Source organism: Neovison vison, chromosome 13, assembly GCF_020171115.1.
Source record: "Neovison vison isolate M4711 chromosome 13, ASM_NN_V1, whole genome shotgun sequence".
Taxonomy (NCBI): domain Eukaryota; kingdom Metazoa; phylum Chordata; class Mammalia; order Carnivora; family Mustelidae; genus Neogale; species Neogale vison.
Genome location: NC_058103.1, coordinates 62,943,903 through 62,958,955, shown reverse-complemented (window position 1 = coordinate 62,958,955; position 15,053 = coordinate 62,943,903). Strand labels below are relative to the sequence as shown.

Genomic DNA, 15,053 nt, shown 5'->3' with positions numbered 1-15,053 from the left:
AAAGTTCTTTTGCCTCGAATAAAGACTAGAAATGGAGACACAAAAGGCAGAGGAACCACCTACAAATTTGTTGTGTCAGATACTGATGGTCAGGATCAAGTGAGCAAGGAAAGTGACAAAGCTGGAAGATATTTAGGAAACCTAAAAGGCAGGATTTACAAACAAGAGACCTGAGGTAGAAGGGAAATTTAAGGAGCTTGGGAAGCTAGATGAATGGTGGTAGCACCATCATCCTTGGGTGCTAGGAAGCTAAATATTCAACTTTAGCACTTTTCCCAGGGCTCACCCCACAGGACAATTTGTTGAGAAAAGATTACTCATTTCGAAAAAGGATAGTATAGTGCAACAGTTAATTAAGAGCACGGAACTGGAATCAAACTGCTTAGGGTCCAATCCCAATTTACCAGCTATATGGCCTTGACCTTATCACTTAGCCTGTGTATGCCTTACTTTCCTCATCTATAAATGGGGATAATAATGGTACCAGCTCTGTGCAATCACCTGGACTAAATGAATTAATGAATGTTATTATATAGGCACACAGCAAGTACAGTATTATACAAATGTTTGCTATTATTAACAAAATCCCAGACATGTCTACTTTGTATGGAAATTCCCACTTACACAAGTAGTATTTTTTATAAGGTTTAATGTGTTTATTCTCGTAAAAGAACAGTAATCCTTACACTGTACTTTCTTATGCTGTACAAAGTTACATTCAACAGACAAGACTGAAATTTGGTGACTCTATTTACTTTTTAAAATTATTAAAAAAAAAATTATTCAAAACAGGGCACCTGGGTAGCTCAGTTGGTTCAGCAACTGCCTTCAGCTTAGGTCCTGATCCTGGAGTCCTGGGATGAGTCCCGCATCTTTCCCTGCTCAGCAGGGGGTCTGCTCTTCCCTCTGACCTTCCCCCCACATGCTTACTCTCTCATTCTTTCTGTCTCAAATAAATAAGTAAAATCTAAATTCAAAACAAGTCGATTTTGATATCTTTCATAAAGAATCTTTTTTTTTTGAAGTGGGCTCCATGCTCAAACTTACAGAAGAGTTGCATGCTCTACTCAACTGAGCCAGCCAGATGTCCCCATAAAGACACTGTGAATACAAACTTCAGACTCTGAATGGTAACTTCTACATGTGAGATTGTTCACTATTATCCTAAAAGTTTAAGTTATAAAAAAAAATAACACTTAAAAATCATGTAAAGGTTGGTTTACTGAGGCAGGAATCAAAAATAATTTGTGTTCCGACAAGATTGTCCACTCTCACCTCTGTGTTCAACATAGTACTAGAAGTCCTAGCAACAGCAATCAGACAACAAAAGAAATAAAAGATATTCAAATTGGCAAAGAAGTCAAACTTTCTCTCTTTGCAGATGACATGATACTTTCTATGGAAAACCCAAAAGACTCCACTCCCAAACTACTAGAACTCATACAGCAATTCAGTGATGTGGCAGGATACAAAATCGATGCACAGAAATCAGTTGCTTTCTTATACACTAACAATGAAAATACAGAAAGGGAAATTAGAGAATCAGTTCCATTTACTATAGCACCAAGAACCATAAGATACTTGGGAATAAACCTAACCAAAGAGGTAAAGGATCTGTACTTGAGGAACTACAGAACACTCATGAAAGAAACTCCAGAAGACACAAAAAGATGGAAAAGCATTCCATGCTCATGGATCGGAAGAAAAAACATTATTAAAATGTCTATATTGCCTAGAGCAATCTATACTTTCAATGCCATCCTGGTCAAAATTCCACTGGTATTTTTCAAAGAGCTGGAACAAACAATCCTAAAATCTGTATGGAACCAAAAGAGACACTGAATTGCTAAGGAAATGTTGAAAAAGAAAAACAAAACAGGGGCACCACATTGCCTGATTTCAAGCTTTACTACAATCAATTCTTGGCCGTTTGGCTAAGACCAAGTGTCAAGCTTTACTGCAAAGCTGTGATCACCAAGACAGCATGGTACTGGCACAAACACAGACACACAGACCAGTGGAACAGAGTAGACAGCCCAGATATGGACCCTCAACTCTATGGTCAAATAATCTTTGACAAAGAAGGAAAAAATTTACAGTGGAAAAAAGACAGTCTCTTGCATAAATGGTGCTGGGAAAATCGGACAGCTATGTATAGAAGAATGAAACTCGACCATTCTCTTACACCATACACAAAGATAAACTCGAAATGGATAAAAGACCTCAATGTGAGGCAGGAATTCAACAAAATCCTACAAAATCCAACAAAAACAAGAGGTTACATAGGCAGTAACCTCTTCGAAATCAGCCACAGCAACTTCTTTCAAGACATGTCTGCAAAGGAATAAAAGCAAAAATGAACTTTTGGGACTTCATCAACATCAAAAGTTTCTGCGCAGCAAAGGAAACAGTCAATAAAACAAAGAGGTAACCCACGGAATGGGACAAGATATTTGCAAATGACACTACAGACAAAGGGCAGATATCCAAGATCTATAAAGAACGCCTCAAACTCAACACACACAAAACAGATAATTACATCAAAAAACGGGCAGAAGACATGAGCAGACACTTCTCCAAAGAAGACATGGCTAACAGACACATGAAAAAATGTTCATCAGCATTAGCCATCAGGGAGATTCAAATCAAAACCACACTGAAATACCACCTTACACCAGTTAGAATAGCCAAAATCAACAAGACAGTAAACAACATGTGTTGGAGAGGATGTGGAAAAGGGAACCCTCTTATACTGTTGGTGGGAATGCAAGTTGGTACAGCCACTTTGGAAACCAGTGTGGAGATTCCTTAAGAAATTAAGGACCCTTTGACCCTGCAATTGCACTACTCGGTATTTACCCCAAAGATACAGACATAGTGAAAAGAAGGGCCATCTGTACAACAATGTTCATAGCAGCAATAGCCACAGTCGCCAAATTGTGGAAAGAACCAAGATGCCCTTCAAAAGACAAATGGATAAAGAAGATGTGGCCCATATATATAATGGAGTATTATGCCTCCATCAGAAAGGATGAATACCCAACTTTTGTATCAACATGGATGGGACTGGAGGAGATTATGCTGAGTGAAATAAATCAAGCAGACAGAGTCAAGTATCATATGGTTTGACTTACTTGTGGAGCATAAGGGGTAACACAGAAGACACTGGGAGATGGAGAGGAGAAGTGAGTTGGGGGAAATGAACCATGAGAGACTGTGGACTCTGAGAAACAAAATGAGGGTTTTGGAGGAGAGGGGGTTGGTGGAGTGGGTAAGCCTCATGGTTTTAAGGAGCGCATGTATTGTGTGGAGCACCGAGTGTGGTGCATGAACAATGAATTTTGGAACACTCACAAAAAAATTAATTAAAAATTATTTGTGTTTAATATAAATTACATTAATATTTTATACATAAATTGACCCCAAAATTATTTTTTAGAGCAAGAAATTCCTGGATCCTAACATCTGGCTCATAGGATACTACCCTCTTTAGCTGTTATATCATTATGTAATCACAGAAAATAAGCAAACTGCCCTGATTTTATATATTACAGTGATGTTGAAAACTTAATTTTTCATAGTCTAGGCTAAGTTCATGCATCATGAAAAAATAATTTTTATAATTCTGTAAAATTGTATGTTATGTAATTAATTACATGTAATAACTATGACTTTGTAAATAGGTTCACAACCATCTTTCTTTTTTTTTTTTCTCAGATTTTATTTATTTATTTGACAGAGAGAGATCACAAGTAGGCAGAGAGGCAGGCAGAGAGAGAGACAGGTAAGCAGGCTCCCTGCTGAGCAGAGAGCCCGATGCGGGCCTCGATCCCAGGACCCTGGGATCATGACCTGAGCTGAAGGCAGAGGCTTTTTTTTTTTTTTTTTTTAATAGATTATTTATTTATTTATTTGACAGAGAGAGATCACAAGTAGGCAGAGAGGCAGGCAGAGAGAGAGAAGGGGGAAGCAGGCTCCCTGCTGAGCAGAGAGCCCGACGTGGGGCTCGATCCCAGGACCCTGGGATCATGACCTGAGCTGAAGGCAGAGGCTTTAACCCACTGAGCCACAACCATCTTTCTTAAAAGCACCATTCCATTTGGCCAAATAAATAAATTAGAATCACTAATATTTTCTTCAGTTTTCTTTTTTTTAAGATTTTTATTTATTTATTTGACAGACAAAGATCACAAATAGGCAGAGAGGCAGGCAGAGAGAGAGGGAAGCAGGCTCCCTGAGCAGAGAACCCAATGCAGGGTTCGATCCCAGGACCCTGTGATCACAACTTGCACCGAAGGCAGAGGCTTTAGCTCAGTGAGCCACTGCTTAATTTTAAAAAGATTTATTTATCTGAGAGAGAGAGAGAGAGAGAGAGAGAGCGAGCGCACAAGTAAGGGGAGGGGCAGAAGGAGAGCCTGATGGAGGAAGGATCCCAGAACCCTGAGATTACCACCTTAGCAGAAATCAAGACTTTGCTGCTTCAATGGCCACAGTGGCTAAACTGTGGAAAGAACCAAGATGCCCTTCAATGGACGAATGGATAAGGAAGATGTGGACTATTACGGACTATTATGCCTCCATCAGAAAGGATGAATACCCAACTTTTGTATTAATATGGATGGGACTGGGGGCACCTGGGTGGCTCAGTGGGTTAAGCCACTGCCTTCGGCTCAGGTCATGACCTGGTCCTGGGATCGAGTCCCACATCGGGCTCTCTGCTCGGCAGAGAGCCTGCTTCCTCCTCCTCTCTCTCTGCCTGCCTCTCTGCCTACTTGTGATCTTTCTCTGTCAAATAAATAAATTCTAATAAATAAATAAATAAATGGCGGGACTGGAAGAGATTATGCTGAGTGAAATGTCAAACAGAGAGAGTCAATTATCATATGGCTTTGCTTATTTGTGGAGCATAAGAAATAACATGGAGGACATGGGGAAATAAAGAGGAGAAGGGAGCTAGTGGAAATTGCAGGGGGTGGGGGGAGATGAACCATGAGAGACTGTGGACTCTGAAAAACAATTTGAGGGTTTTGGATGGGTGGGGGGTGAGAGGTTGGGTGAGCCTGGTGGTGGGTATTATGGAGGGTACGTATTGCACAGAGCACTGGGTGTGGTGCATAAACAATGAATTCTGGAACACTGAAAAGAAATTAAAAAAATAAAAAAAAAGAGTTGGCTGCTTAACCAACTGAACCACCCAGGCATCCCTGAACTCTATTACATTTGAACTCCGTTGTGTAAGTGATATTTATCCCAAGAACATAAGGATGGTTTAACATTTGAAAATCAATCAATACAATTAACCATACTAATAGAAAATAGGAAAAATAATATGATTATCTCAACACTGTAACTGCAAAAAGACCATCTGATAAAATTCCAACATTCATTCCTAATTTAAAAGAAAAACATTCTCAGAAAACTGGCAATTTTTATTCATTTATTTATTTCAAAACCTAGCAATTTATAGGAGAGTTTCCTCAACCTGATAAGCATCTAGGAAAAATCTACACCAAACACCATAATAAATGGTTTAAGAATGAATGCCTTCCCGGGGCCCCTGGGTGGCTCAGTGGGTTAAGCCGCTGCCTTTGGCTCAGGTCATGATCTCAGAGTCCTGGGATCGAGTCCCACATCGGGCTCTCTGCTCGGCAGGGAGCCTACTTCCCTCTCTCTCTCTCTGCCTGCCTCTCTGCCTACTTGTGATTTCTCTCTGTCAAATAAATAAATAAAATCTTAAAAAAAAAAAAAAAAAAAAAAAAAAGAATGAATGCCTTCCCTTAAGGAAGAAGGCAAAGATGGCTGCTCTTACCACTTCCATCCACACTGTACTGGAGCTACAGGTATAGCTTCAGTACAATGGAGCAAAGAAAATAAATAAATGCAGCCTAAACTGTAAAGAAGTATAACTGTTTCTATCATCAGATGATTATCTATGTAGAAAACATGAAGGAATCTACAAAATAGTTATTGGAACCAATAAGTGAGTTTATTTAGTAAGACAGCCAGATATATGATCAATATAGAAAATACAATGTATTTCTATGTATTAGCAAAGAACAACTGGAAAAGGAAAGGTAAAAAACATAATTTACAACAGCAGCAAAAATAATGAGGGATCAATCTAACTAAAGGTATATAAGATCTGTACAATGAAAGCTATAAAATATTGCTGAGAGACTTTAAGGAAGACCTAACTAAGTGGAGAAATACACTACATTCATGTATCAGAGAATCAATATTGTCAATCTTCCCCAAATTGACCTACAGGATTCTACACAATCCCAATCAAAATCCAGACACCATTTTTGTAGAAAGCAACAAGCTGATTCTGAAATCCATATGAAAATATAAAGAACCTAGAGGAGCCAAAACAACTTTGGTAAAGAAGAATTAAGCTGGAGGACTTACATAAGAAAAGATGTTCAACATTATCAATCATTAGTGAAATGCAAATTAAAATCACACTGAGAGGACTATGAGAACAGCTAAAAGGAAAAAGATCGAGTATCCTTGCTGGAAAAGATGTGGAGCAATTAGAACTCTCATGTACAGCTGGTAGGAATGTAAAATGGTATAATCATTTCATTTTGGGGAGAAAGTTTGGTATTTTCTTAGGAAGTTAATTATACACTTACCACATGATCCAACCACTCTACTTTTAGGTATTACCCAAGAGAAATGAAAGCACATGTCCATTCAAAGACTTCATATAGATGGTTCATGTCAGCTTTATTTATAAGAGCCTAAAGCTAGCAATGACCCAAATGTCCACCAACAGCTGAATGGATAAACGACTGTGGTATATCCATACAACAGTATAACACTCATTAATAAAAAGGAATGACCTCTTGAAACACACAACAACTTGAATGAATCTCAAAGAACTCTGCTGAATTTTAAAGCCAAATAATAAAAAGTACATATAGTATAATTCCATTCATATAAAATTCTAGAAAATGCAAACTAATCTACAGAGACAGAAAGCAGATCAATGGTTGCCTGTGGACAGAGCAAAAGGGAGGGAATACAAAGGGCTGTAAGGAAATTTTTGGTGGTGATGGATATGTTTATTATATTAATTATAGTGATGATTTAGAAAAAAAATTTTTAAAAAGACTTTATTTATTTATTTGACAAAGATCACAAGTAGGCGGAGAGATAGGCAGAGAGAGAGGAGGAAGCAGGCTCCCTGCTGAGCAGAGCGCCTGTGGGGGAGCTAGATCCCAGGACTCTGGGATCATGACCCGAGCAGAAAGCAGAAGCTTTAACCCACTGAGCCACCCAGGCACCCAATTTTTTTTTTTTTAAGATTTATTAATTTGACAGAGAGATCACAAGTAGGCAGAGATGCAGGCAGAGAGAGTGGGGGGAAGCAGGTTCCCCACTGAGCAAAGAGCCCGATGCAGGGCTCGATCCCAGGACCCTGAGATTATGACTCAAGCTGAAGGCAGAGGCTCAACCAGCTGAGCCACCCAGATACCCCGGCAGTGATAATTTTACACATATGTCAAAACTTACCAAACTGTATACTTTGAACACTGAAACTTACTGATACCAACTTATACCCCAATAAAGCTGTTAAAAGAAAACAGTCTATCTTGAACTTTGAATGAATCTTTTACGTACATGACTTTGTAACATCATATATTTGATCATTTAGAAAATATCAGCTCAGCGGAGCCTTCGATAGCTCAGTTGGTAGAATGGAGGACTGTAGAAAATATCAGCTCAATGAGTTACACAAATCTTCCAAAATGTTGACAAACTTCATTATATATACAAACAATATCAAAAATACCACATTCAAATATGATTATCAATCTCCTCAGAGAAGTCTTTAATTATTGTGAAGTAAGTTCATGAGGATGGATACAAGTTTTCCAAATTCTAATTATTGCTGGAGAGCTTGACCTTTAACACTGTCAACAAATACTGTCAGTTGTTTTCCTTAAAGTAACAGACTCATTCAATTTTTAGGAAAACGTCTATCAGGGGCGCCTGGGTGGCTCAATGGGTTAAAGCCTCTGCCTTCGGCTCAGGTCATGATCCCAGGGTCCTGGGATCTAGCCCCACATCAGGCTCTCTGCTCAGCAGGGGGTCTGCTTCCCTTCCCCTCTCTCTGCCTACTTGTGATCTCTGTCTGTCAAATAAATAAATAAAATCTTAAAAAAAAAAAAAAAAGAAAATGTCTATCAAATACTCAAATCTGAATAATCATAGTTTGTCAGCAGTTCTCTCAAGTAGAAATAGTGTTTTTTGTTTTGTTTTTTTTTAAGATTTTATTTATTTATGAAGAGAGCACAAGTAAGCAGAGCTGCAGGCAGAGGGAGAGAGGGAAGCAGGCTCTCTGCTGAGCACAGAGCCTGATGTGGGTCTCGATCCGAGGACCCTGGAATCATGACCTGAGCTGAAGGCAGCTACTTTACCAATTAAGCCACCCAGGCGCCCTCTAGAAATGGTGTTTTTCTGGTAGGGGGTGGAAGCAGCTAATTCAGTTGCAACTAAAGGGCTTTTCTAAAGAGAACTGTTATACTTCAGTAAGGAATCATAGTGCTTAAAAAAAAAAAGTAGGCAGAGAAGCAGGCGGGGTGGGGGGGTGGGGTGGAAAGCAGGCTCCCTGCTGAGCAGAGAGCCCGATCCCAGTACCCTGAGATCATGACCCAAGCTGAAGGCAGAGGCTTAACCCACAGAGCCACCCAGGCGCCCTATCAAAGATATTCTTTTTTTTTTTTTTTAAAGATTTTATTTATTTATTTGACAGACAGAGATCACAAGTAGGCAGAGAGGCAGGCAGAGAGAGGAAGGGAAGCAGGCTCCCTGCTGAGCAGAGAACCCAATGCGGGGCTCGATCCCAGAACCCTGGGACCATGACCTGAGCCGAAAGCAGAGGCTTTAACCCACTGAGCCACCCAGGTGCCCCTCAAAGATATTCTTAATTGAATTTTTCTTTTCTAATTGTAAATGCACTGCAGGAAAGAATATAGTGACTCTTAGCACAATTTCATGCCACCTCCTTGATCTGTGCTAAGGCACCAGTAATTTTATCCACCATGGCTTCTGCTTTATCAGTGTAAATGTTAACATGGTGAAAAATACAAAAAGCTCCATGGACTATTAAGAAAATAGTTTTGACCTCACAGACTTGCTAAAAATAAAAAGAGCCTTAGGGTCCAGACTTCACAGACCACAGTTTAAGACACACTCTTCTACATCAAGACTTTTATAAACTCGAAGTAACATAATAACTTTATAATTATTCCATTAAAAAAAAAATGTAAGCTTTAGCCACAGAGAAAAACCTTACTTTTGTGGGATCTTGTCATCCTATCAGATTTAGCAGATGCATCCTTAACTCGGTTATGATATTCTAAAAGGAATGTTCGTTCATGCTCAAAGAAATCATCTACATCCTATAGGGTCAAAAGAAAATATAAATTTTCACTTATTTGCTTTAGTATAATACATAAATCACTTTACCATTATAATCATAAAAGATCAGTAAAACAGCACGGCTATCCTCTAATGATTTTACCAGCAAGTTCAGACTTTATACAGACATGCACTTCTATCTATCCAGGAAGAAATCTGGAATGGTTTTGCAGATGAAAGCTTAGATCCTTCCACAATGGTTCATGTTCACATGTTGAACTCTGAAACGTGTTCCTTCCTACTCATTTTCTGTGTCTACAGTCCTGCCTCTCCAAGAGATACATTACTGCCAGGGGAAGTAATCTATTGCTTTTGAAAAGAAAAAAATTACAAGAGGCAAGTCTCAATCTATTTCTCTTGGTTTACTATGTATTCTATGAGCCATTCCTGAAGGCTGCCAAGCCTTTGTCATTACAGCCATCTCTGACTGCTTTGGGGAAATATGGCCAAACTAGCCTTCTGGAAGCAATTATTGTATCTTTTTTGAAACAAAGCCAGATACACATTAAAAATAAAACTATTCAAAGTCCTTTCCTCCTTTCTAAAACAGCAGATGTTTTTTGAAAAAGCACCAGCTAAAATGATGTAATTCAAATCCACATTAACGGAACTTGGGGAAAAAAAAACAAAATTTCTTTAAAATTTGTAATTCACGTGTATAAATTTTCTTAACTGTTAAAATGGGGATAAAACCACCTAACTTGTAGGGTTGAAGAGTAAACAAAATATGGATCAACGAACACACTATAAATGTTCAAAAAATGTTAGTTACTTCTTCACCAAAATCATAATCCATATAGTGGTTTACACTTAATGCTAAGAAAAATGTTCAATATTAATGCATAAGTAGCATCAAAATGAAAGAAGTGGAGTCCTTATTAGAAAGTAGCCATGGCAGAAGCACTGTCAACATACCAGCTGACCTGTCTCTGAAAAACTGAAGTATAAATCAAATAAACAGTAATTCCCACCTAAGTTTTACTTCAGATGTATTTATAAAAATAGGCAATGATGACAAATCAGCATTTATCTTTCTTTGTATCTGCTTGATAATGTAATATAAATACTTTTTTCTTTTAATGGTAAGAGTCTTAAGATAAATTAATTCTTGTACCATTTTTAGAACATCATTAAGAAAAACTTGGGTGTTATTTATTTTAATTTTGAATACACCTGTTTGTTTATTTGTAAGTTCCACACGCAACATGGGGCTTGAATTCACGACCCTGAGATCAAGAGTCATATGCTCTAACAAATGAGCTAGGCACCCCCCACCCCCGCCCACAAGACTAAAACCTCAAAGGAGCTCTTCTAACTCCACATCTGAACCCAAGCCTGCTCCTAAGATTTTGTAGGCCAAGGGCAAATGTACAAATGGAGGCAGTCCCTCTTCATGCCCTATCCTGCAGTTCTGTAAGGCACCCAGAAAAACCTCATATACATATGTAAATGGATATTCTCTCCTGCACACTGATCTTCTCCCCTGTGCCCGCCCTCTCCCCAGCTGTTCCATGATCACCCCTGACCACCCATGAATGCACACACTGGAGGATGAACTCAGAGAAGAGGCCCACAGAAGAGGAAAAGTAAGAAGTAGGCTTCAGATTTATGCAAGGAAATATGGGGTTCCAGATCCCTAAAGCCTGTTCTAGTTTGGAGGGAAGGGGCATGCACTCCAGGTGGGTAAATCCCCTTGGACCTACAGATCTCTCACCCCTGGGAAAAGGAAGTTCTCCAAAGAGTAGAATCGAGGGCAGGGGGCCCAGATTCCCAGGCCTAAGAATTCTACTGTCCAAACTTCTCTTTTACTCCAACAGTGTCATCTGCACATCTGAAATCTCAATCTATCGTCTTAAAAGAAGTAGATTCTCAAACCAATACCTCTTTTAATAAAATAAAATCTTACCTTTACTCCTGAAACAATTACTCCATCTGCTGATTTTACCATGTTTTTAAAGAAATCTTCAAGTTTCTCTTTTTTATTTTTTCCTCTCACACTCAGCTGAAAGAAAGGTAAACTTAAGTTGACAATTTTTTTAGATTACAAATGGAAAGTTATACTTTCTTTTTTTCAAGTAACACCTCTTTTATTCTCTGACATCAAAATGGCAACTAATAAGGATCCTGATTTTTAAACTTTAGTAAATTGGCAATCATCATGTGTATCAGGGACTTTCAAACTTTAGGGTACTAAAGAGGAGGCTGGCTTCACTCTCAAAGATTCAGATTCAGGTGGTCTACAATAATGCCTAGATTATCTCAAATTTTGTGAGTACATCTGATAATCCCATTAGAAGGCAAGTAGCCTTCTCATCATATACATGGTAATATATAAAGACAACTACATGGGGCGCCTGGGTGGCTCAGTGGGTTAAGCTGCTGCCTTCGGCTCAGGTCATGATCTCAGGGTCCTGGGATCGAGTCCCGCGTCGGGCTCTCTGCTCAGCGGGGAGCCTGCTTCCTTCTCTCTCTCTGCCTGCCTCTCCATCTACTTGTGATTTCTCTCTGTCAAATAAATAAATAAAATCTTTAAAAAAAAAAAATAAAGACAACTACAAATTTAATCCAGGAGTTCCTTTATTTATTTTTTTTATTTATTGATCAGAGAGAAAGAGGGGGAGAGAGCAAGCACAGGCAGACAGAATGGTAGGCAGAGTCAGAGGGAGGAGCAGGTTCCCCGCCGAGCAAGGAGCCCGATGTGGGACTCGATCCCAGGACGCTGGGATCATGACCTGAGCCGAAGGCAGCTGCTTAACCAACTGAGCCACCCAGGCGTCCCCAGGAGTTCCTTTAAAGATGTAAAATTTAGGGGCTCCTGGGTGGCTCATTGAGTTAAGCCTCTGCCTTTGGCTCAGGTCATGATCTCAGGGTCCTGGGATTGAGCCCTGCATCAGGCTCTCTGCTCAGCAGGGGGTCTTGCTCCCCCTCCCCCTGCCTGCTTCTCTGCCTACTTGCGCTCTCTGTCAAATAAATAAATAAAATCTTTTAAAAAAAGATGTAAAATTTATGGAGTCATACAGCATCACATGACTCTGTAAAAGCTTTGAAAACACATTCGGCAAATTCTTTTTTTTTTTTTGTAAGATTTTATTTATTTTATTTGCGAGAGAATGAGAGAACGAGCAGGGTGAGGGGCAGATGAAGAAGCAGACTCCCCAACGAGCAGGGAGCCTGATGTGGGCCTCAATTCTGGGACTCTGGGATCATGACTGAGCTGAAAGGTAGATGCTTAACCTACTGAGCTACCCAGGCACCTCATATTCTGCAAATTCTTCACTCTGAACTCATCCAAATATCATGTCTTGTCCTGCTCTGGAGATTAGCAACTTATAAGGGACACAAAAGGTGACTCCCAAATGGGTTAAGCCTCTGCCTTCAGCTCAGGTCATGGTCTCAGAGTCCTGGGATCGAGGCCCACATCGGGCTCTCTGCTCCACAGGGAGCCTACTTCCTCTTCTCTCTCTGCCTACTTGTGATCTTTCTCTCTCTGTCAAATAAATAAATAAAGCTGTTTAAAAACAAAACAAAACAAACAAAAAAAGTGAGAAGCAGCTAACTCTTTGACTTTACGACTTGCTACATCAGGGTGTGCCACAATGGAACATCCCATCTAATTTTCCTATCTACTGCCATGGCTCCAGTGTTCACCATTATGTAAATGATTCACAGTCATGATTACTACCCCTAAGCTCTTTCCTGAAGCTCAGACCCTATTTCCAATTGCCTGTATCATATCCTTATATGGAGATTCTGCTAAATTCACATTAGATTAAGACAGTATTCATTATAATCTAATCTCCACATTTTTCTTCTTGGATCCCTATCTATAGTCCCTCCATCCAATCAGTCTCTTCAACATATTCCCTTAAACCCCATACCTCTCATTAAAAATCTTGAAAATCTACAACTTCTTTTTGTCTATCACAACTCAAATTCTATCATCAAATGCCTGAAATCTGTCCCTTTCTTTCCTACTGTCCTAGTGAAAAACCTTATTATTTCTGGCCTATTATACTGTACTACTTGTTAACATCTCTTTTCCTCAATTCAATTCATTCTGTTGATGACTTCCAAAATCAAATTTTGAGCATCTCTTCCCTACTCAAATTTTTACAGAGTTTCACAATGTTCAGAGATTGAAAGCCTATTCAAGACTCAACAATCTGGTTCACTTATCTTTCCATCTATCACCCTTTCCATCTATTCACCCCCACAGAACCTTATGTTCCAAACAGTTCTCAAAAGAAGCTCTGAACTTTTAGTCTCCTCTATACCTGAAATGCTCTCTTTCCTCCTACCAAAAATTCTATTCAGGTATCATTAAACATCCAAATTAAAATATATCTCTTCATGAAACCCTTCCAAACTGCTTTATCTGGCTTTTCAATACATGCTGGGTGTTTTCTTAAACTGCATTTTTAAGATTAACTCATTAATTCACTCATTTAATAAACCACTGACAAATGTATATAAAATCAGGCACTGCACTAGGTGTTTAGGATATAAAGATGATTATGAGATGGTCCCTACTATTTTTTTTTAAAGACTTATTTACTTGAGAGAGAGCTCATAAGAGAGAGTGTGAGCTGGAAGAGGTGCAGAAGTAAAATTAGAGAGAGGGAAAATCCCAAGTAGGCTCCCTGCCGAGGATGGAGTCCAATGCGGGGCTGGATCCCAGCAACTTGAGACCATGACCTGAGCCAAAATTAAAAGTCAGGCCCTCAGGGCGCCTGTCCCAGGATCGGGATTGAGTCCCACGTTGGGCTTCCTGCTCAGCAGGGAGTCTGCTTCTCCCTCTGACCCTTCCCCCCTCATGCTCTCTCTCAAATTAAAACAAACAAACAAACAAACAAAAAACAACAAAAAAAGACAGGCCCTCAATTGACTGAGCTACCCAGATGCCTCAAGGTGGTGCTGACTCTTAAGAGTAATTTATGGTGCAGAGGAGAACACAGAGAAACACATGATTTACCATGAGGTGAGTAGTACAATGTTAGTGAATCCACAGGGCATTAGGAGAACACCAAGGGAACTCAATACAGACTTAGGAGAGGAGAAAGGTAAGACTGGAAGCTGAATGAATAGTCAGGGGCCATTTCAAGAATGCAGGCAAGGACTGGGGCGCCTGGGTACCTCAGTCAGTTAAGACCATCTGAGTCTAGATTTCGGCTCAGGTTACAATGTCAGGGTCTTGAGATAGAGCTTGGTGTCTGACTCTGCACTGAATGTAGAACACGCTTAAGATTCTCTCTCTCAACTCTTTTTTTTTTTTTAAGATTTTATTTATTTATTTGACAGACAGAGATCACAAGTAGGCAGAGAGGCAGGCAGAGAGAGAGGAGGAAGCAGGCTCCCTGCTGAGCAGAGAGCCCGATGCGGGACTCGATCCCAGGACACTGGGATCATGACCTGAGCTGAAGGCAGAGGCTTTAACCCACTGAGCCACCCAGGCGCCCTCTCTCTCAACTCTTAACTACAGGGAACAAACTGAGGATTGCTGGAGTGGAGGTGGGTGGGGTGTGGGGAAACTGGGTAACGGGCATAAAGGAGGGCATTTGAAGTAATAATAACTGGGTGTTGCATGCAACTGATAAATCACTGGCTTCTACCTCTAAAACTAGTAA

The 15,053-nt window shown here is 39.8% G+C and overlaps 1 protein-coding gene across 1 annotated transcript in view; it reads right to left on the bottom strand.

Moving 5' to 3' along the window:
- Window positions 1-15,053, bottom strand: part of SNX6 (sorting nexin 6) — a 65,124-nt gene that overhangs the window by 25,448 nt on the left and 24,623 nt on the right. The window contains exons 7-8 of the mRNA XM_044232156.1: window positions 11,336-11,431; window positions 9,305-9,410 (exon numbers count right to left, since the gene is read on the bottom strand). Coding sequence (XP_044088091.1) covers window positions 9,305-9,410; window positions 11,336-11,431 — 202 coding nt within the window. The remainder of the gene's footprint in view (window positions 1-9,304; window positions 9,411-11,335; window positions 11,432-15,053) is intronic.